Below are 24,200 nucleotides of genomic sequence, written 5' to 3'. Positions count from 1 at the left end.
GAGGGTCAGAGAATGTGCCATTGTCACTGAGGTTCTGGTGGAAGTTTATGGTGCTTTTTTTGTGCTCTGTAGTAGCTGAAGGTTTTTATGTTCCAAGACAAACAAAAGCACATTTGTTTCTTGGATAACAAAAGTCTACTGTGTCCACCAACACTTCAAAATACAATAAAACAAAGCATGTTTTATTTAAAGCAGTTAGCAAATTCTTAACATTTTAATACAAACATTTATTTCCATAAGCTTTTATCTGACAATAGGTGAATGACTGCAGTAAACTCTTTGGGGTTTTCACTGTTTTAATGTCTATGGGTTTTCAGCAGGGGCACCATTGCACCCAACGTTTAACCTACAGTGAAAGTGTATCAGTGCCATAAAATAATATTAGAAAAAAACGTATGATTGCAGGGACACTTTCGCCTCGTTCATAAGGAAAAAGTTCATCGCATATGCATACACATCCTTGCATCTAATCTGTTTACAAGCGCAGTGTTACAGGAAAGGAAGTTTTGCGGGCACTTTCTGTGTTTTGGAAGTTCCAGTCACTCCCTAAATCGCCTGTCAACAATGGGATGCTGTGGCAGTTCAGAGGTAATCGGGTTTAGGGATATTTAAGCCAAAACGTCTGTTACTAGCTAGCTAGTCATTTTTTAGATTTGCCAAAGTAGTTGCTTGGGATAATTGACCCATTTAGCTACAAAAACGAACAAGTTGTTGTCGACTGTCTGCAGATCTTTCGCGGCGTTGTCTGCACTGTATGTAGTTAGCTATAGTTGTTTACATTGTTTACATTTAAACAACGGACTACTTCCGTGTCTAAAAAAACGCTTTAATGTTAATTTAGGTGAAAGTAAGTTATTTCGTCAAATACTATACAGTGTTTCTGTGTGTTAGCACTGACTGAGGGGGAAAAAGTACGCCAGGTTAAACCAGTGTTGTGCATGCACCGGGTGTTCACAGATGACGAATTTGATTGTTTCCAACTTTTATTTGTTAGCAAAAGCAGCGCGAGTGGAAACCATTGGAGGATCGAAGCTGCACGGATATTCCATGGCTCATCATATTCACATTGTTCTGTATCGGAATGGTGAGTTTGCTGTGGTTTCTTTGTAGATGACCGTGGGAGCGTTCGAGATGATCACTTTCATCAAGACGTTGACTAATTTTGGTCACCGCCTTTCAAAGTGTGTAGCGTTATTATAAACATTGTTTGATTTGGGACTACATGTAGACTGCAACAACCATGTGATCAAAGGTCATGAACTTTCGACTGCAGTTGCTCCTCACCACAGATTATCAGTTATATTGACCAGATAATCTGGAAAGCAGTCAGGAGGAGGCAAGATCAGGTGGGACCATTCTAGCCAATGAGAGGGCAGATACGCGTGTGACCAGGCACAACGGTTTTCACTAGTTACCACAGCCACAAAGTGTATCGTAAATATTCATGAAAACAAACATTAGCATTTTGGTCAAAATTGAAGGTTTAGGGTTAGGCATAATGTTAGCAGTGTGGTTAGGTTTAAAATCACATTTGGAGAAGTTAAATTGTAGAAATAGGCAGGGTTTATGACTTTGTGGCTGTGTTAACTAGTGACGACCATGCATGACTGATAGTTTGTTCTCAAAGTTGCTGGGATGTAACGTGTCCTACTTATAGCAGTATCAGCGGCAGGTAGCCTAGAGCGTTGGGCCAGTAACCGAAAGGTTTCTAGATCGAACCCCTGAGTTGACAAGGTAAAAATCTGTCGTTCTGCCCCTGAACAAGGCAGTTAACCCACTGTTCCTAGGCTGTCATTGTAAAGAAGAGTTTGTTCTTAATTGACTTGCCTAGATAAATAACAACCTAATCATTATGAAAATTCTATTAGAGCAAATAAGCCATACATTTTTTTAAATAAAATGTGACACTCGTTAACCTCTACAAAACGCCACCTGCTTGAGAGGACAGACTTTGGGACCAGTTATCCCTCTCGCTTTGCCTCTTCCTCTCTGTCCTCACCAACTGCAACTTGAACCAAAGCATTGTGGGAGACAACCTACTGTTTTGTTGGAAGCAAAAGGCACTACATGCTATTCAATTGTTGATGTTGCCACTTAACATTGGTTATTATCAATACATGTGTACTATTTTGGGTGGATGACTATTTAGAGCTTAAATAGATCTTTATCCTTACATCCTTACAATCTAATTGCATAGGCCTACACGTGATCCACATTTCTAATATAAACAAATTAAATATCCTACTTGCTGACAATATAGCTAATGGATTTATTTAAATATTACTGTAATGTTGTGTCCCATGTTATAGCCTACAATTTGTCTTGTCTGTAATACTGTTGTCACCAAACAAATTCAAATTTGTTGGTTGTATATTGAGTGTGAATACAATTGAATACGTATTGTAGGCCTACACATGGGTTATTGTAGGGTATTTCTACACTGGCAATTAATGTGTATCCGGGAAACCGTCCCTTAATAAGCAAGTACCCCAGATATCAGTCATGGGGTCAATACCAAGTGCATATGACTGCTTGGGATATTGCTAGGCATATTGTTTACCCGAGTATGTCAAGACTTCTGCCGAAGTCGGTCCCTCTCCTTGTTCGGGCGGCGGTCGACGTCACCGGCCTTCTAGCCATCGCCGATCCACTTTTCATTTTCCATTTGTTTTGTCTTTGTCTTACACACCTGGTTTCAATCCCCCAATTACTTGTTCATTATTTAACCCTCTGTTCCCCCATGTTTGTTTGTGAGTGATTGTTTATTGTATTGCGGTCCGTTATTGTGGCCTTGTATTTATTTGACTTGTATTGTTATTATTGTTAAGTAAATTGCGTTCTTTACTCATATCTGCTGTCCTGCGCCTGACTCATCTACACCAGCTACACACCGATGCATTACAGAATCACTCACCCAGTAATGGAGTCAGCAGGAGCAGACGCCCTCCCTGTGGCGATAGAGGAGCGCATCCAGCAGCACGCGACCATGTTGCAACGTCTGGGTACCGCCATGGATCGCGTGCTGCAGATGATGGATCGTTGGGAGAGAGAAGGAGGTCTTCCAGTGCCTCCACCAGCCCCACTACAGCAGGCCCCACTGTCCACCCCTCCTGGAACTCTACCTGGCGACCGTCCACCCGGCTCCTTCGGGACGTGAGAGTGTGTCCGCCCTCGTCTCCTGCCTCTCAGGCAAAGCCCTGGAGTGGGCCAACGCCGTACGGCGTGAAGGAGACGCGGCGTTGGACCATTACGCAGAGTTCACCTGCCGTTTTCGGGCAGTTTTCGACCACCCGCCTGAGGGTCGAGCGGCGGGTGAACGTCTGTTCCACCTGAGGCAGGGGAAGAGGAGCGCGCAGGATTTTGCTTTGGACTTCCGGACCCTGGCCGCCAACGCGGGATGGAACGACAGGGCCCTGATCGATCACTACCGGTGCAGTCTGCGCGAGGACGTCCGTCGGGAGTTGGCCTGCCGAGACACCACCCTCACGTTGGACCAGTTAGTGGACCTGTCCATCCGGCTGGATAACCTGCTGGCTACCCGCGGACGTCCGGATCGGGGCCTGTCAGTTCCATCCCCCAGCACCTCCGTTCCGACTCCCATGGAGCTGGGAGGTGCTGCGCTTAGGGCGACCAAAGGAGGGGTCGTTCCATGCACCATTTGTGGCCGCAGAGGGCACACTGCTGGTCGGTGCTGGGGAGGTTCCTCAGGGAGTCGAGGCAGCAGGCAGGGCACTATCGTGTCACCCCAGGTGAGTCGGCACCAGGCCCACCCAGAGGTCCCTGTTGCTCACATGTATGTGTTTATTACATTTCCTGAGTTTTCCCCGCATTCCCAGCATAAGGCGCTCGTAGATTCAGGCGCAGCTGGGAATTTTATTGACCGTTCATTTGCCCATAGTTTAGGGATCCCCCTTGTTCCTGTGGCTATGCCCTTCCCTGTGCACGCCCTAGATAGTCGACCATTAGGGTCAGGGCTGATTAGGGAGGCCACCGCTCCACTAGGCATGGTTACGCAGTAGGGTCACAAGGAGAGAATCAGCCTCTTCCTTATTGATTCTCCTGCGTTTCTCGTGGTGCTGGGCCTACCCTGGTTGGCCTGTCATGACCCCACTATTTCATGGCAACAGAGGGCTCTCACGGGGTGGTCACGTAAGTGCTCGGGGAGGTGTTTAGTGGTTTCCGTCGGTGCTACTACGGTGGAAAGTCCAGACCAGGTCTCCACCGTGCGCATCCCCTCTGAATATGCCGATTTGGCTCTCGCCTTCTATAAGAAGGCGGCGACTCAATGACCTCCCCATCGACGGGGGGATTGTGCGATAAATCTCCTGGTAGACGCCGCACTTCCCAGGAGTCACGTGTATCCTCTGTCTCAGGAGGAGATGGCAGGTATGGAAACAAATGTCTCCGAATCCCTGGGGCAGGGATACATTCGGCCATCACTTCACCTGCCTCCTCGAGTTTCTTTTTTGTGAAGAAGGATGGAGGTCTGCGCGCGTGTATTGACTATCGGGGTATCAATCAGATCACTGTGAGGTACAGCTACCCGCTGCCTCTCATCGCCAGTGCGATCGAGTCAATGCACGGGGCGCGCTTCTTCACAAAATTGGATCTCAGGAGCACTTACAACCTGGTGCGTATTATTTAATTCATTTTATTTAATTTAACCTTTATTTAATCAGGAAAGGCTCATTGAGATTTAAAATCTCTTTTTCAAGAGCGTCCTGGCCAAGATAGGCAGCACCAAGTCATTACAAAAGTTACAGACAAACAACATGAAAAACTACAAGTAATCTAGTAAAAACCATAGAATTCACAAGAGTATAACAAAATCAAAACAGCAAATTAAAAACATTGACATGTCAGGGAATCAGTCTCAAGATCATTCATCAGTGATTTAAAAATACCAATCGGGACAAGTTCTTCCAGTTTAAAAGTATTTTGTAAGGCGTTCCAAGACGATGGTGCAGAGTACATAAAAGCCCTTTTTACCAAATTCAGTTCGGACATTTGGAACAGTTAGCAGGATAAAGTCCAGCGAACGAAGAGAGTACCCACCACATTTCTGAACAATAAAAATGCACAAATAGAAAGGTAGTAAACCCAAAATGGCTTTGTAAATAAAAGTATACCAGTGACTGAGCCTACGAATGACTAGAGAAGGCCAGCCAACCCTTGTATACAAAGTGCAGTGGTGCGTAAGGGTTTTGCAGTTTAAAATACATCTCAAAGTGCCATGGTAAAGGGTGTCAATTGATCTCAAACACTGAGTGGAAGCATTCATATATAAAATATCCCCATAGTCTAGTAAAGGCATAAATGTAGCTGATACTAGCCTCCTTCTGGCTTCAAAAGAAAAACAGGCCTTATTCCTAAAATAAAATCTCAATTTCAGCTTCAATTTTTTTGTAAGTTGTTGAATATGCATTTTAAAAGAGAGGCCATCATCAATCAAAATTCCAAGATATTTATATGAGGTTACAACCTCAATCTCCTTGCCCTGACAGGTAGTAATAGGTGAAAGGTTCACAGGTCTATTTCTTGCTTTAGAAAACACCATTAGTTTAGTTTTGTCAGTATTGAGAATAAGCTTCAATTGACACAAGGTATGTTGAACAGTATAAAAAGCAGTTTGCAAGTTCTGGAAAGCTTTTGTAAGAGACAAGGCACAACAGTAAATAACAGTATCATCAGCATAAAAATGAAGTTGCGCATTTTGGACATTTTTGTCTAAATTATTTATATAAATAGTGAATAAGAGGGGACCAAGTACAGAGCCTTGGGGCACACCATTAAAGACAGACAATTTAACAGACATAAGCCCATCAAATTGAGTGCACTGAGTTCTATCAAACAGATAGTTAACAAACCATGCAACTGCATGCTCTGAAAGACCTACACTCGACAATCTCTGCCTTTAGTATAGCATGATCAACTGTATCAAAAGCCTTAGAGAGATCAATAAAAAGTGAGACACAGTGCTGTTTTTTGTCAAGAGCTTCAGTGATATCATTTAAAACCTTCATGGCTGCTGTAATTGTGCTATGCTTCTTCCTGAAACCCGATTGGTACATTGATAAAATAGAGTTAGTAAATAAAAACTCTTTTAGCTATTCACTCACAAGGGTTTCAAGTATTTTCACCAGGGGTGACAGCTTTGAGATTGGCCTATAGTTATTTAAGAGTTGGATCTCCCCCTTTTAAAAGTATCCGGGAGGGGGACGAGTGGAAGACGGCATTTAGTACCACCTCAGGGCACCTGCACGGGCAGGGTGTAGTGGTGTATATCGCCGACATTCTGATGTACTCCGCTACATGTGCCGAGCATGTGTCCCTGGTGCGCAGGGTGCTTGGTCGACATTTGGAGCATGACCTGTACGTCAAGGCTGAGAAATGTCTGTTCTTCCAACAGTCCGTCACCTTCCTAGGGTACCGCATTTCCACTTCAGGGGTGGAGATGGAGAGTGACCGCATTTCAGCCGTGTGTAATTGGCCGACTCCCACCACGGTAAAGGAAGTGCAGCGGTTTCTAGGGTTTGCCAACTACTACCGGAGGTTTATCCGGGGTTTTGGTCAGGTAGCGGCTCCCATTACCTCACTGCTGAAGGGGGGACCGGTGCGACTGCAGTGGTCGGCTGAGGCGGACAGGGCTTTTGGTCACCTGAAGGCTCTGTTTACCTCGGCTCCCGTGCTGGCTCATCCGGATCACTCTTTGGCGTTCATAGTGGAGGTGGACGCGCTCTCTCAGCGCTCGGGCACGCCACCAAAGCTCCGCCCTTGTGCTTTCTTTTCGAAGAAGCTCAGCCCGGCGGAGCGAAACTATGATGTGGGGGACCGGGAGCTGTTGGCTGTTGTCAAGGCTCTGAAGGCGTGGAGACATTGGCTTGAGGAGACCGAACCCTCGCCAGGCAAGGTGGGCCATGTTTTTTTACCCGTTTTGTTTTCACTCTGTCACAGACCAGGTTCCCAGAACGCTAAGGCAGACGCACTGTCCCGGATGTATGACACAGAGGAGCGGTCCATGGATCACACTCCCATACTTCCGGCCTCTTGCCTAGTGGCACCGGTGGTGTGAGAGCTGGACGCGGACATCGAGCGGGCGTTACGCACAGAGCCCACTCCCACCCAGTGTCCAGCCGGGCGTCTGTACGTTCTGTCTGCTGTCTGCGACCGTTTGATCTATTGGGCCCACACGTCACCCTCCTCTGGTCATCCTGGCATCGGTTGCCTTAGTGGGAAGTATTGGTGGTCCCCCTTGGCCAAGGACGTGAGGGTTTATGTTTCCTCCTGCTCGTTGTGCGCCCAGTGCAAGGCTCCCAGGCACCTGCCCAGAGGGAAGTTACAACCCCTACCCGTTCCACAACGGCGGTGGTCGCACCTGTCGGTGGACTTCCTGACAGATCTTCCTCCCTCACAGGGCAACACCACGATCCTGGTCGTTGTGGATCGGTTTTCTAAGTCCTGCCGTCTCCTCCCTTTGCCCGGTCTCCCTACGGCTCTACAGACTTCGGAGGCCCTGTTCACTCACATCTTCCGGCACTACAGGGTGCCTGAGGACATAGTCTCTGATCGGGGTCTCTGATCGGCCACTCATCTACTAACCTCTCCCCCTTCCTGTGCGTACTGGGGTATCAGCTGGTTCTGGCACCCTGGCATCAGAGCCAGATCGAAGCTCCTGCGGTGTACGAATGGTTTAAGCGCTCGGAGGAGACCTGGGACACCCCCCATGTGCACCTGCAACGGGCCGTGAGGCGGCAGAAGGCAAGCGCCGACCACCACCGCAGTGAGGCCCCGGTGTTCGCACCGGGGGACCGGGTCTGGCTTTCGACCCGAAACCTGCCCCTCCGCCTGCCCTGCCGGAAGCTGGGCCCGCGGTTTGTGGGGCCTTTCAAAGTCCTGAGGAGACTGAACGAGGTGTGTTATAGGTTACAGCTTCCCCCCGTATTAATCCCTCGTTCCATGTGTCTCTCTTCAGGCCGGTGGTGGCTGGTCCACTCCAGGAGTCTGAGGTGCGGGAGGTTCCTCCGCCCCCTCTGGATATTGAGGGGCCCCCCGGCGTATGCTGTTCGAGCCATCCTGGACTCGAGGCGTTGGGCGAGGGGCCTTCAGTACCTCGTGGAGTGGGAGGGGTACGGTCCGGAGGAGAGATGCTGGGTGCTGGTGGAGGACGTCTTGGACCCTTCGTTGCTGCGGGAGTTCCACCGTCTCCATCCAGATCGCCCTGCGCCTCGTCTTCCGGGTCGTCCTCCGGGTCATCCAGATCGCCGAAGTCGGTCCCTCTCCTTGTTCAGGGACTCATCTACACCAGCTACACACAGACGCATTATAGAGTAACTTATTTGAACTGATGTACATGTATAGTCTAATACGTTTCTGTACAGTGAGCGTTTCATCCTTCATGCGATTTAATCAAATTCTGCTTACTGACAAGCAACATAAAGGTTGAGAATGAAAGAAACACACTGCGGTCTCTACTGATGCTGACCTGCAATCTATTACCATGCAGCAAGAACCTTGGACTCCATTTAGTCACATCTGTTACAAGTCCATGTTGCACAATCACAAATAATAATGAGGAAGGTATGAAGTAATGGCAAACAGAGCATGTCCCATACGCTGCAAAAATACAATACTTTCTGTCGGTGCATATGTACCTCCCCAGAATTTACTCGTCGACTTCAGTCTACAGACGGCTACTTTCGCCTTGCCACTCAAACGCGCCCCATGCTGAGTGTGGGACACTTTACTCTGGCTTACATTGAGCACATGCAGATCCGATTGATCTCTTTTTTTTTTTCAGTAAGTGGACATTATATAGGACTGGCACTGTTTACTGTAATGACATATGATAATATGAAGCACACTGGTCAGTCCAACCACATGAAGCATAGTGGTACATTGTTTGGCGCCTATTCTGTTCGATTGCATGTATTGAATATAATAACACTGTTTATGGCTCGCGAAGGTTATTCGATGGGTCATTTAGTACATGGTGTTTTATACTGATTATTGTATTTACCAGCATAGTTCAGCTCTACCCTGATATTGTTTTGTGCATTGTCATCATGATGATGATGGTGGTGATGATAATAATGTTGTTATTAATGGAAGCTGCTTCCCCTGTAGGCCTGTATCGCTGGTTTCTCCATTTCCACGGGAGCTGCATCCAGGCTCATCTCTGGCTACGACAGCTACGGTAACACCTGCGGTCAGAAGAACGAGAAGATCGAGGGGGTCGAACTCAGTGGCCGGGATCAGACCGACAACAAGTAAGTCGCGTTGGAAATGTGGACCATCTCGAGATGGATGCTTACCAGTTATTAACCTATCATGTAATAGCAAAGTAATAACAATGTTTTGGTTGAGATTTCCACTCCCATGACAATGTAGGCTCAGCAGGTTGACTCCTCTCTCCTAGCCTGCTTAAACCAGACAGAACGTGGCCTTCACAATTGTTCAGTGTGATTTTAACCAGGCTAGCTCTCTCCCCTTTCCTCCCCACAATCCACAAGCCTTTGTTGTGGTATTTTAACACACGCCCTTTAACATTACCGGTGCACAAACATGGATTTCATAATTTGGTAATCCAGTTTGCCACTTATACTCTCTTGCAAGGCTCATCTGATGCAAGGCCTGTTAAAGCCTCGATGCTCATTTTGTTCTGTTGCTGGCTTAACCAGTGAGATCATTGGGTTACAGAGGATTATAAACTGGGAGGTTCGAGCCCTGAATGCTGATTGGCTGACAGCCGTGGTATATCAGACCGTGTATCACGGGTATGACAAAAGTTATTTTTACTGCTCTAATTACATTGGTAATCAGTTTATAATAGCAATAAGGCACCACAGGTTTGTGGTACATGGCCAATATACCACAGCTAAGGGCTGTATCCAGACATTCCTCGTTGTGCTTTGCGATAGAACAGCCCTTAGCCGTGGTATATTGGCCATTTACCACACACCCCCGTGCCTTGTTGCTTAATTAGCTTGCCAGCACAGGGCATTACTGTAAGACACTTTAAATCTTACTATACTCACTTCTTGTTACCTGTGGTCAGAAAAGACTGATGTGGGTCTGAGATGGCACCCTATTCTCTATATAATGCACTCTTTTTGACCAGAGCTGGGGTCAATAATAGTCCACTAGGGAATAGGGTGCCATTTCACATGTAGCCTGAGTGCAACAATGTTTTGCATTAATTCATGTCCATGTTCTTTTTTTGGAAGATATTCTAATAAATGATTGAGACACAATTCAACTTTTTGTTGTGCTGCTCGTCCAGTAAGTTTCCGTTCTAGCAGTCTCTAGGAACAGTTTCAATGAGACAATGGGCTTTGTTTCTTAAACTGGGCCAGTTGCCCATTGACGTTTTGACTGAGGGGCAGCAGGGGTGTTTTGGCTACAGAGATTTGACTGTTTGTTAAGCTCTATCCCACATCACATTTTACACGACCTACGTCAAAAAGTCTACTATGAAAATATGCAATTTATTGTATTGAAAGATGGAACAGTACATTTTGCAACATTCAAGGATGTTACTCAAATGTGCAGATGTTTAGTTCTGTCTTACTTGACTTGGGCCATTGGCAAATACACTCCATCTCACTCTTTTCAGGATGTTTTTATACTTCCCTCCATCCTTATTGAAGTCCTGTTCTTTGACCTTTTCCAGGTATGTCTTCTTCCTGGACCCCTGCAACATTGACATTCTGAACAGGAAGATCAAGTCCATGGCCCTCTGTGTGTCCAGGTGTCCAGACAGAGAGCTCAAGACTTACACTGACGTCAAAAAGTTTGCACTGCAAAATGGTGAGAGTTCTTCCTGCTCTAATCCGTACTGTATGCATTTATTCATTGGTAATCGGTGAAAATGAATTGCACAAAGTTTATTTCCTATTTCTCCACTTTTACATAGGATCTGAGCTCTGCTCATACGACATTCCAGTCTTCAAGTATCCAAGCCACGGAGAGAGATCCAAAAAGTGCCCCAAACTCCCCGTGCCACCAAGGTACAGTCCTTTTACCAGTGTCAAGTCAACAGCGAGTAAATATAATGACACTAGCGAGGCTATGTTGACGATACCATTTTCCCCATCCTCTCCCTTTGTGCAGTAAGTCTCTCCCGGTGTTCCACCGCTGCACTCCCGTGGACATCTCCTGCTATGCCCAGTTCGCTGAGGCTTTCGTCACCTTCGTCAGTGACAACAACATGTTGCACAGGGTCATCGCCGGGGTGATGGCCAGCAAGGAGATTATCATGGGTCTCTGTGTGCTGGCTCTAGGTACTGTGCATTCTAAAGTGGCGTTTTATGTTCTAGCTGTCCGTATAGCCTCCTAAAACATAATAGTGTATATCCTAAATAACTTCTCTCGCTCTCTGTATACTGCTTGATTTGATCGTGCCTCAGAGGCCTCTGCTCTCCCCCTAGAAAGTTGCCTTTCCTGAGATTGGGTCAGGAAATGATAACAGGAAATGTCTCCTGGAGATCTGACGGCATCCAGGGCTCCATGCCGACTTTTAAAAGTAGAAACATTTAGGAGCACACAAAGAAATTCGGAGCACAGTGGAGAATATTTGAGGTAACAAGCCGTTTTCTTTGTAGTAATAGTGGAAGCATGCCTGTCGTGAATCTGCGCTCAGTGTATTCCCCATGGCACTCGGGCTGCAGTACAGTGAAGTCGCCAGGTCATTGCAACAATTATCATCTGGGTGATTTTCATTCTAGGCGCACTGGTGCTCCTAAATAAAAATTCCAGGTCGCACAGCAAAATATTTAAGCGCAAATGCGAGTAAAAAGGTCGCACTGTAGAGCGCTGGCATCCAAAATAAGTAGTCCCCCCCCCTTAAATTTACATGAAATATCACACAATTATGCCTTATGTTTCAATAAATATAGCTGCAAGAATCATAGCTTTGTACAATAATAAGGCATTTTTTTGTCATGACAATAGCATCGTTTCATCCCTCTTATTTCTATCACCTCTGTCTGTAGTCCTCTCCATAATCCTGATGGTGGTGATTCGCTACATCTCTGTCGTGCTGGTCTGGATGCTCACAGCCCTCGTGGTTCTGGGCTCTTTAGGTAAGCTTCCCTCTTACCGACGTCTCAGTAATGTCATGAAAGAGACGTCTTTACTAGTGATGGGCATTCCGAGTCTTTTCGGTGAGCCGGATCTTTTGGCTCCGCTCACCTAAAACGAGCCGTTCATTTGGCTCCCAAACGTCTCTTCCTTCATTCTGTAGTGCTTAAAAAATTTATGAAAAAACACATTTCTATTGTAAAGCCTAAACGGTCGCCTACCATTATGTCAGATTGTGAAATGTGAGTTCAAATAAATGTTACCTCACGAAATTAGATTGAGCAAAAATTGAGCATGGACCAGAATGAGGCACTCGCCTCACTATCTACTGTCCCTGCTGTAAGGAATTACCATCTCCAGATAATGTTTTTACAACTGATCTCCGGATAATGTTTTTATAACTGATCTCTGGATAATGTTTTTATAATTGATCTCCGGATAATGTTTTTAGAACTGATCTCCGGATAATGTTTTTAGAACTGATCTCCGGATCATGTTTTTAGAAATGTTTTTATATCTGATCTCCAGATAATTGTTGTTGGGAGCTCAAAAAGCAGTAGTAGCAGTATGCAAATCAGGAAGCCAAATGAACAGCTCTTTCACAGGTGCAATTCAATTTCCGCTGTTCGAAAAGAGCCGGCCGTTCTCGAACAACCCATCACTAGTCTTTACCTGGTTCTTCTCTGATATCCATCCAGAAACCAGTGTATAACCAGAGAATGACATTTTACCCAGTATTAGCCTGGACCCAATGGTAGCCTAATGGCTTCGTCCTTGTGCGTTTCAGGTGGGACCGGGGTTCTGTGGTGGCTCTACGTGGACCACAGGATGAATCTGACCGACCAGACTGGTACCACCCCAACACCCCAACAGCAGTTGGCCACAGGCAACGTCCAGGCTCTGCTGGTCTACGCTGTCATTGCCACCGTCTTCACGGTACGTGTGTGTGCATGCGTGCTTGTGTTGCCATGTGTTGTGATTCCTTTGTTTTATATGGGTACTGTGTGTTTATACTGTACTGTGTTTTCAAGTATTTGCTCTTCAAGAACAGATTTGTTTATGCTCTACCAACTGTGTGGCTCAGTTGGTAGAGCATGTTGTTTGCAACGCCAGGGTTGTGGGTTCGTTTCCCACGGGGGACCAGTACGGGGGAAAAAACAATTATGAAATGTATGCATTCACTACTGTAAGTCGCTCTGGATAAGAGCGTCTGCTAAATTACTAAAATGTAAAATGTAAATGTTTAAGCAACAAGAAAAAGACAGAAATGGCCTGACCCACATTTACATTTTAGACTTTTAGCAGATGCTCTTACAGATTTTTCACCTAGTCGGCTCAGGGATATTGAACCAGTGACCTTTCGGTTACTGGCCCAACGCCCTTAACCATGAGTAGGGCTCCGGTGGGAAGTTAAGCACTGGAATTTGGGGAATTTTGCTTAAATTTATCAAAACAGTTAGCTTATAACAGTGGACCTTTTTTGTGGGATACACATAAGGTAATTCTAGGTCTTGTGGCATATTTTGTTTAAACTATCCCCAGTTCAATAGAATTGCAACCCTCTGCATGCACAGTGCATTCTTCCATCACATGTGCAGTGCACTCTGCCATCACATATACAGCTGATTCTCAAGATCTAGCTCACTAATGAGATGCTATTGAGCCCACACTACTACACTGTCTGAGCCAAGGACTACATGCTTTCTGGTAAGTTTTGATTACAATGCTGGGTGGGGTGAATGTATTTTATGAGATACATGATTTTCTTTTAACTAGTAAATAGTAGCCTACAGCAAAGTGTGTTTAAATAATTTCTAACTTGTTAACAATTTCTGCTAGTTAGTGTTTGCTACCATGTGGGTTTTAGGTTGCTTGAGCCTGCTAACCGAGGAGTGTTAATTCACCTGTTCCATACATGTTTAATTTTAAAACAATTATCTTACAAAGGAGTTGTTTAATCTAACTGCTTAACTATTTATCTGTACATGGAATTGGATTTGTTTTGTTTTTTTGTCGTTTTTTTTCTAATCTTTACAGGAAAATGCCACGGACACTATCTGATGTGTGGAGACATTTCACTGCAGCTAATGTAGAAGGAAAAGCTGTGTACATTTGCAAATACTGTGCCAAATCATATGTAAAGAATGCAACAAAGCTGCAGAATCATCTGGCCAAGTGCATAAAGTTCCCACAGCGCTCACAACAAGCAACCTCTGACAGAAGTCCCTCTACTTCTATTCGAGGTGAAAATTAGGAATCAGACACCTTATTGATAGCAACAGCTCATGGTCACCCTGGAATCAGAAGTGTTTTTGACTCAATGGTGGAACATAGTCAGAGAAATGCTGATGAATTTCTTGCTCGAGCTGTGTATGCAACTGGTTCACCTCTGATGCTCACAAGCAATGTGTTATCGAAGAGATTTCTGAATGTTCTTTGCCCAGCATACACCCCTCCAACCAGACATGCTTTTATCTACTCATTTGCTGGATGCAGAGTTCAACAGAGTTCAAGTGAAGGTAAAGCAAATCATAGAGAAAGCAGCCTGTATTGCAATCATCTCTGATGGGTGGTTGAATAATTAACTACATCATCTCTACCCCTCAACCAGTATTCTACAAGAGCACAGACACAAGGGACAACAGACACACCGGTCTCTACATTGCAGATGAGCTGAAGGCAGTCATCAATGACCTTGGACCACAGAAGGTATTTGCACTGGTGACAGACAATGCTGCGAACATGAAGGCTGCTTGGTCTAAAGTGGAGTCCTACCCTCACATCACACCCATTGGCTGTGCTGCTCATGCATTGAATCTGCTCCTCAAGGACATCATGGCACTGAAAGCAATGGATACACTCTACAAGAGAGCCAAGGAAATGGTTAGGTATGTGAAGGGTCATCAAGTTATAGCAGCAATCTACCTCACCAAGCAAAGTGAGAAGAATAAGAGCACCACATTGAAGCTGCCCAGCAACACCCGTTGGGGTGGTGTTGTCATCATGTTTGACAATCTCCTGGAGGGGAACGAGTCTCCAAGAAATGGCCATATCATAGTCTGCCGATATGGACAAGCCCCATCAAGAGGATCCTCCTGGATGATGTATTTTGGGAGAGAGTGGTAAGCAGCCTGAAACTCCTGAAACCTATAGCAGTAGCCATTTCTCGGTTTGAGGGAGACAATGCCATCCTGTCTGATGTTCAGACTCTGCTTGCAGATGTAAGAGAATAAATCCGTACTACCCTGCCTACTTCACTGTTGCTCCAAGCAGAGGAAACTGCCGTTCTGAAATATATTAAAAAGCGTACATGTTGGACGCCAAGTAAGCTGGCACCCAGTCTGGTGCAGAGATCAACAAGGCCTATGGTATCACCACCACCGTTTCTCGCCACCTTGGCCTGGATGAGGGCAAGGTTCTTGGCAGTCTGGCGAAGTACACTTCCAAGCAAGGGCTTTGGGATGGAGATGCAATATGGCAGTCATGCCAACATATCTCATCAGCCACCTGGTGGAAGGGACTTTGTGGATCTGAGGCTCTTTCCCCTGTTGCCTCCATCATCCTCCAAATCCCACCAACATCAGCCACCTCAGAGCGCAACTGGTCCTTGTTTGGGAACACACACACCAAAGCACGCAACAGGCTGACCAATACAAGGGTTGAAAAATTGATGGACATCCTGGCAAATTTGAGGCTATTTGAGCCTGACAATGAGCCATCCTCAACAAGGTTGGAAAGTGACAGTGAAGATGAGGCCTCAGAGTCTGATGTTCAGAGGTGGACATTGAGGAGGTCCAGGGAGAAGACATGGAAGCCTGAGAGGAAGACAAACAAACCTTTAGTTTCTAGACTATCATTTTACAGATATATTTTGAAAATGTTTTTGGGAGATGTGATGGATCATTGGGGATCATTCAATATTCACTTTATTTTGTTGTTCAGTGAAATCATCCCATGTGAAGAGCCAACTCATTTAATTAAAGTTCAATTCTTAACTAAATTGTTTTTTTTATTTCTATTGGAAGGATTTAATCATTTGCAATTATGTCTACTCATGATAAGGTAAAAGGTTTGTTTCTGTCTCCATACGGTATGGTAAATATGTCCAATGTAAAAAACATCTACATTTAAATGGTATTAATATTAATTTGCATATATTTCCGTTAATTCCCACGGAAAGTTTCCACCTCTGAATATTCCCCAAAATGTGCAACCCTAACAGCGAGGCTACCTATCACATTTACACAGTGCTTAATTTGTAAATCGTGAGGTGCCTGAACAAAAAGGGAGCGCAAGAGGGGGGTGCAATACTTTTATAATAAAGCATTGTATGCATATCATCGTATTTGCGTAGTGGCATGGAGCAGTAGAGTAGAAGTACTTATAGAAGGTGCACACATTAGGAAAAAGTTTAGTAGCCTAGGGTCCGGGAAAAATCTGCCTTTTATAAACGCATTTCATGCAATTCTACGTCATTTTACATGACTGGAGACTTTGGTAGAATCATTTTTAATACCACACAAATAATTGAAATGGCAGGCTACTTTGACACTGAAAAAACGGAGAATCTGAGATCAATAGAAACGACCTTGTATTGAATCCATTAATAGCCTAGGTGTGTGGAGACATATTGTAGGCTACAATGTGAGGAGGAAATTATAGTCCTAAAAATGCTTTTCAGTTTCACTGACTCACCCAATGATGCGCAGCTCACTTGCTGGTGATGGCAGATGCGCTCGTGCCAAAGGTCTCTCTCACTCAAAACAATATTTGGAAGTTGACCAAAGTATGTTCGTAGCCTACAGCATAGTATTCTCTTTTCAGCAACAGCCATTTCCTTCCAAACCTGTGTTTTCTCTCGATTGTATTTGAAATACTGCGAAAGGCCTGTTTTGTCTGCATGCTGTTTTTTCACTGACAGATTTGCTGCGTGTTCACGACTGTAGGCTATTCCTAGTTATTGGGCTACAATCCCCAGCTAGACTATTAAAAAAAAACAATTGATCCTCTGTGGCTAAATTATAGGCTGTTTCATGGTGTAGTAGGCTATTCTGAATGATTTCCTTTATTTCTGACAGACAGCAGTAATTCTGTAACTTTGGCTAATTTATTTCAATTTACCAAGGGTGCTGCAGCTCCTCCAGAACCCTTCGCGCGGCTTTGATTCTATAAGGAAATGAATGATGAAGTGCAATTCTGGAGAGATGAGAGTTGCAGGCTCAAGTCTATCAGAACAAATAGAGAGGGAGATATCGTAAAATGTTAATTTCATTCTAGTTTTGTGAGGTATACTGGCGCGCTTCTCACACAGCCACGCTTTGGTCTCAAACAGGTTACAATGTTGGTCAAACCATAAACCTGGACCGGCCCAACCCGAATCAACTCTTAGAATATTAGGCCTGAGCTGAAAATCAACTTTTTCTCGTTACGTTTTTTTTGTGGGGGCAGAAGAATAAATGAATAAGCAACTCAAATTAACTTTGATCGCTTTTATTATAATTTTTACATTGCAAAAAGTGAAAATAGTTTTTCATGCCACGAGATGTACATGATCTGGCTAAATAGGTTCCGGAACAAAATAGTCCAAAATGGAGAGATCTGGCTCAAATTAAGCACTGCATTTACATAAGTATTCAGATCCTTTACTGAGTACTTTGTTTAAGCACCTTTGGCAGCAAATACAGCCTTGAGTCTTCTTGGGTATGAGGCTACAACCTTGGCACACCTGTATTTGGGGAGTTTCTCCCATTCTTCTCTGCAGATCCTCTCAAGATCTGTCAGGTTGGATGGGGAGCATCGCTGCACAGCTATTTTCAGGTCTCTCCAGAGATGTTTTATGTGCCTTTTGGCGAACTTCAAACAAGCTGTCATGTGCCTTTTACTGAGGAGTTGCTTCCGTCTGGCCACTCTACCATAAAGGCCTGATTGGTAGAGTGCTGCAGAGATGGTTGTCCTCCTGGAAGGTTCTCAACACAATCCTGTCTCAGAGTTCCATAGACAATTTTCTCGACCTCATGGCTTGGTTTTTGCACTGTCAAGTGTGGGACCTTATATAGACAGGTGTGTGCCTTTCCAAATAATCTCCAATCAAGTTGTAGAAACATCTCAAGGATGATCACTGGAAACAGGATGCACCTGAGCTCAATTTCTAATCTCATAGCAAAGGGTCTGAATACCTATGTAATCAAGGTGTTTCTGCTTTTGTTTTTTTTATATAAATTTGCAAACATTTCTAAAAACGTGTTTTCGCTTTGTCACCATGGGGTTTTGTGTGTAGATTGATGAGGATTTTTTTATTTAATCCATTTTAGAATAGGGCTGTAACGTAACAATGTGGAAAAAGTGAAGGGGTCTGAATACTTTCCGAATACTTCATATCCTGTATCCCATTTTCAGGTGATCCTGCTGCTGCTGCTGTTCTTCATGAGGAAGCGCGTGGCACTGACCATCACCCTGTTCCACGTAGCGGGCAAGGTGTTCACTCACCTGCCCCTGCTGGCCCTGCAGCCCTTCTGGACCTTCCTCAGCCTCATGCTCTTCTGGGTATCCTGGCTCGGTGTGTTCCTCTTCCTCGGAACCACAGGTCAGAATGGAATACAACTTTGTCGCATTGTGAAACAGACATTTTTGTTAATGTCTTTATTTTCCCCTTTCAACAAGATATTTACGTCTAAATAAACCATTTTGGCGAGGATACCATTTTTTTTTTTTACAGATTTGTTCCAATTGTTTTATGCCCCGAAAAATAATAAGGTAGTGGACTTGCGTCACTATGGAAAGTTAGGATACTGTACGTATGGACTGTTTGGTTCATTTCATCCTGCTAGTGATGTGATGATTAATCATAGCCCATTTAGTAATTTAATAGGATCTCTATGTCATAAACCCACAAAGTTCCATAATGGGGTGAAAATGGCAGCCATCTTGGTCAGGGAGAAATCCAAAACCAGTTTAATTAGAATAAATGACAGTAGAGGCACGTGATGCATTTCCTGCCTTTACCTATGCAGGAAAATACAAATAAGGTATGTGATGCATCAGAAATTGTGTAATGGAATTATAGTCAATATCAAATATTGTCATATAAATACAGTTTATACGTGTTTTACACACATTGTCTGTATAAATAGCCTCTCAAATATATGTAAACAGACCATAAATGTCTCAGATTTTGTTTTTTTAGAAAGCTGTGAGTGCTATTATATGAGTACATTTACATGCACACTAATAATTGGATATTAAACTGATTATGGCAGAGTATAGAAATAGTCATGTAAACACCTTACTCTGCTTATCTTAATTGGCGTGAGGTCAAAATCGAAGTAAGCATACCCCGATTAAAACACCTGGTTTTCTGAGCTATCTTTCGAATTATTAGGACATGTAAACAGTATAATCAGCATTCCAGCAGTGTATTTGATTTGCATATGTGCCAGAACCAGTAGCGCAAGCCTTCCGCTTATGCGCGAGTGAAGTGAGTTCGGAAAAACTGAAAATATGCATTTTAGAAATAGTTTTCACATACAAATGTTATATGTCCGAACTCAGAATCAAATGGGCTTCGCAAAAATTACTTGGTCACTGGTGGAATGTTTATTTTCATTGGTGATTTTCTGCATTTATTTAAGTCCCATCAGGTAGCCTGATTTCAGATGTGTCCATGTAAACAGGATTATTAGGGAAGTCATTATTCTTGCAACGTTTTAAACAAACTATTATATACTGAACAAAAATATAAACGCAACATGTAAGTTGTCGTTCCCATGTTTCATGAGCTGAAATAAAGAGCCCAGAAATGTTCCATATGCAAAAAAAGGTTATTTCTCAAATGTTGTGCACAAATTTGTTTACATCCCTGTTAGTGAGCATTTCTCCTTTGCCAAGATAATCCATCCACCTGACAGGTGTGGCATATCAAGAAGCTGATTAAATAGCATGATCATTACACAGGTACACCTTGTACTGGGGACAATAAAAGGCCACTCTAAAATGTGCAGTTTTGTCACATAACACAATGCCACAGATGTCTCAAGTTTTGATGGAGCGTGCAATTGACATGCTGACTGCATGAATGTCCACCAGAGCTGTTGCCAGAGAATTGAATGTTAATTTCTCTACCATAACCCGCCTCCAACGTCGTTTTAGAGAATTTGGCAGTACGTCCAACCGGCTTCACAACCGCAGACCACGTGTAACCACGCCAGCCCGCTCAACTGATTTGAGCCAGTGTAGGATTGTGTATTGACTGCATTGTTTGAATGGAATGTTGGCATATTGTCAGTTAATTAGAAACATTTATGGAAACATTCCTCTACCTACCTACACACATACAGTGCAGATAAATTCTTCACATTCATTATTTTACACACTATCTTATGACAGCACTGGCAAACCATGGTTGACCAACATGGGTGACCTTAGGACCATCATAAGATGGTTCATGTCCATTCTAGTGTGCTAATTCCTAATTCTATGTGATTAACACACTCATGTGACATTTTGGAACTGAAAGCGCATGGCTAGAGTGGCATGACTCCGACGCCCACTCTTATTTAGATTCCTGGGTCGGTCTGGTGCTGTGGGTGGCAGCTCGGGCACACAGTCAAAGAAAAGGTCTCTGAAATCTACCCACTGCATCATGTTCTCCCTCATCAACAACAACACCAGAGCAACCTCCAATACAACAAAGCGTCATGTTTTTGTAGAATTTGTCTGCCTACTATTTCCCTTTGTCTGCCTTTTAGCTGTTCCTGGATGTTATTCAGATTAGAGTTCGATAAACTAGATAACGTTAAAAAAGAGAGTCCATCAAACTCATCCGAGCTGCAGTGTTTGTTGTTGAAAAATGGTGCCATCTTGCTGTATTATATTTGAATGAAAATATTTTCCCAAAAAAATCTTCCAGGAGCTTTCCGGGCACAAAATCATGATCCTTGAATGCCTTGCAGATCAGAGGAGATCAGCCTACCTCCAATCTTGGCTGTAGGGAACCCTGTAAAGAACGAGAAGATTGACCCCTAACCTTAGCTGTGTGCCCCTACAGGCACCCCTGTGCAGAGCGACCTCGAACCCTGTCTGTGTGTAACCCCTACAGGTAGCCCAGTGCAGAGTGAGGAGACAGGGCTGGTGGAGTTTCGTATGTCAGGTCCACTCCAGTACATGGTGTGGTACCACGCTGTGGGCCTCATCTGGATCAGTCAGTTCATCCTTGCCTGCCAGCAGATGACCGTGGCCGGAGCTGTGGTCACCTACTACTTCACCAGGTCAGGAGAGAGTGTTGTAATGAAATGCTATGTGATGAAATTCTATGTGATGAAATGTAATAAAAGTAATGCTTATGGTGTGTTCACTTGGAAATATCCCGTATCAGACCTGGGTACAAAATATCTTTTTTTTCTGTCAAATACATTAGCTGCACTTGATTGAGCTTGCCTGGTGCATTTGAACCAATGGAATTGTCCCAAAAGTGCAAAGCTACAGCACAATGCCTGCTTTATTGGTCCATTAGTACGGATAATACTATTTAAACCCAAGTCAGTCCTGTATCAGTTAATTTGACTATTTCCAACTCTTCTTCTTTTCCTCTATCCTGTGGTGGACATCAGGAATAAATCTCAACTGCCCATAACCCCCATCGTGTCGTCCATGCTGCGTCTGGCCCGCTACCATCTGGGCACCGTGGCCAAGGGCTCCTTCATCATCACCTTGGTGGAGATCCCTCGCCTCATCCTCACCTACATCCACAACCAGCTGAAAGGAAAAGTACGTACTTTATCTCATTCAGCTATATCAAATCAAATGTGTATTTGTCACATGCGCCGAATACAACAGGTGTATATATCGCTTACATCCACAATCAGTTCAAAGGCAGAGTATGTAGGGTGTTCACACACTGCTCTAGAATGTTGAGAAAAACGGGGCAATTCATGAGAGTACTACGAAATTCATGTCAAAACATACTTTTCTTTGCCCTATGTCATTATAAATCTCATATAATGAATAATTCAATTGTTCTCTACAACAGTATAACCTTAATATACTTGTACTTATTATTTGATTTAACCTTTATATTGATAGGGAAGTCATACTGAGACTAGGATCTCTTCTACAGATGAGCCCTGCATAAATACATCAAACACATACAATATACAAAATGACAAAACATGAAGAAAAAACTGACACATTTATCAACATAAGAGGTCTCTGGTCATTACTCTGAACTGACCAAGGGGAACATCTCATTCCAGAAAGCTCTGGAAGTTGTTCCACATAAAGGGTGCAAAAAACCCCCCTAAAAGCAGCTTTACCCATCTCTGTGGAGACCAAAAGGGCCTCCGGGGTTCTCCAAAGGGGCCTCCGGGGTTCTCCAAGCCTGAGTCCGGGTTTTGGTCATTTGTAAATCTAAATTCAATTCATGATGATAGATACATAGGAAGTTTCTGCATGAGTGCTTTGTAGATAAACACAAGCAAATGCTGCTCTCCCCTTATATACAAAGAGACCCAAACCACTTTTTGATACAAAACGCAATGGTGAGTTCTATAACCAAGACCAGAAATAAAACAAAGGGCACAATGGAAAACAGCATCTAGTGGTTGAAGTGTAAATGCTGCTGCATGCATATAGATAATATCCCCATAATCTAAAATAGGCATAAAAGTGGCCTGGACAATTGCCTTGTATTGAGCAGTGACTACTTTTTAATCATGCCCATTACAGCATTCCAATCACTCTAAACATGGACAATTCTCAAAGTACATAGTCTGTAACTTTTGAACAATATAGTAGAGACATAGGGTTTGAACTATTGTTTTTCTGAAACAATTCTATATTGAATGGACATATATGTATAAACCTTGAATGAATTAATCATTTTATGGGTGAACACCCTTGAAAAAGGACGGGTAACTGGTGGCCGCAACCCCCCCCCCCCCCCCCCCCCCCCCCCCCTTGGATACATTTTTTGGAACTCAGTCGAGGTCTCATCTTACTGTTCCGAGTTAGAATAGTAGAATACACAAGGTGCCGTTTCGAAATTTGGTCGTGCATCAGCAGTTTTTCTCTTGTTATGTCAGTCACTTAAAGAGGAAGTGACAGCGTTTTAGCAACATGAAATCTTATAAAAATCTGTTCATATACACCCCCAGGAAGAATATGTTTTCTTTTGTTTACATTTTCTGACAAGCGAACACTTAGATATGGTTATTGAAATACTTTCACACTTTCATAGAATGTTTGGGAAGGACGTAGAGTAAGGTGTTTGTGAAAATTTGATTGTGGTAAAGCGACCGTGCATTTGGACAATTTAATAGCCATTGCATAAAACCTAATAAAAACGTGTCAATCTTGTTCAGGACCGGACTCTACACAGACCGATGCACCATAGCCAATCAGAGCTACAAAAGGCCTATATGGAAATAAGCTATTTGCCTCACCGGCCTGTCATTATTCAATTTGAACTGAACTGTGTGTTTACAAGCAGTAAGTAACAACAGCACGACATTAGAAAGCATTCGCCAAAAGCCACAAAAATACATTTTAATGGCTTTCTGCAAATATGTATATACAGAAGTCCTCTTACATTGAGAAGGGTGCAGCTGCAGCCCGCAATTTGGGGTGTTCCTGCATGTGGGCATCCCTGCATCTGCAGGAACCCCTCTTTATATTTCTGTTGGTCAATTTTTAATTGACTCCAGTACATAGGCGGGAGGCAGGGGCACTCCAGTAGAGTAAATGGGGGTAATGCACCATAACGTCAGATGCCAACATCCGATAAACCCCACAGAAGAAGAACAGGCAGGGGTGACAACAGTAGTTAGCTATAGCTGATACACACCGGTAGTGTCCTTCACCCCTGCCTGTCGGGTACTGTTTTCCGACAGTTCTGTAAGCGAGAGCAGGTGTTCAGCAGGCGGGAGCGAAGGACACTGTGTGCTAGCTTAGCCAGCTTGTCCTAAGGAGAACTCTGTTACACAGCAGGCAGGGGCGTCATCGTGTGCTAGCCAGCTAACTACAGTAGTAAGCTAGCACACAGTGTCGCCCCAGCCTCCCGCCTGCTGTGCTAGCGGTGACAACCAGTATACCGTGTCCTTCGCCACTGCCTGTTGGGCACTGTTTTCACG

General features: G+C 44.1%; 1 protein-coding gene across 1 annotated transcript in view; it reads left to right on the top strand.

The window, feature by feature from the left end:
- Positions 1-266: 266 nt before the first annotated feature.
- The window catches only part of LOC115202145 (choline transporter-like protein 1), a 33,015-nt gene continuing 9,081 nt past the window's right edge, over positions 267-24,200 (top strand). Inside the window, exons 1-11 of the mRNA XM_029766075.1 lie at positions 267-588; positions 995-1,084; positions 9,124-9,266; positions 10,670-10,806; positions 10,913-11,006; positions 11,110-11,279; positions 11,991-12,080; positions 12,866-13,014; positions 18,475-18,661; positions 21,173-21,341; positions 21,684-21,840. Coding sequence (XP_029621935.1) covers positions 565-588; positions 995-1,084; positions 9,124-9,266; positions 10,670-10,806; positions 10,913-11,006; positions 11,110-11,279; positions 11,991-12,080; positions 12,866-13,014; positions 18,475-18,661; positions 21,173-21,341; positions 21,684-21,840 — 1,410 coding nt within the window. The 5' untranslated portion in view covers positions 267-564. The remainder of the gene's footprint in view (positions 589-994; positions 1,085-9,123; positions 9,267-10,669; positions 10,807-10,912; positions 11,007-11,109; positions 11,280-11,990; positions 12,081-12,865; positions 13,015-18,474; positions 18,662-21,172; positions 21,342-21,683; positions 21,841-24,200) is intronic.

Source organism: Salmo trutta, chromosome 11 (assembly GCF_901001165.1).
Source record: "Salmo trutta chromosome 11, fSalTru1.1, whole genome shotgun sequence".
Classification (NCBI taxonomy): Eukaryota; Metazoa; Chordata; class Actinopteri; order Salmoniformes; family Salmonidae; genus Salmo; species Salmo trutta.
This window is presented reverse-complemented; position numbering and strand designations above follow the sequence as displayed.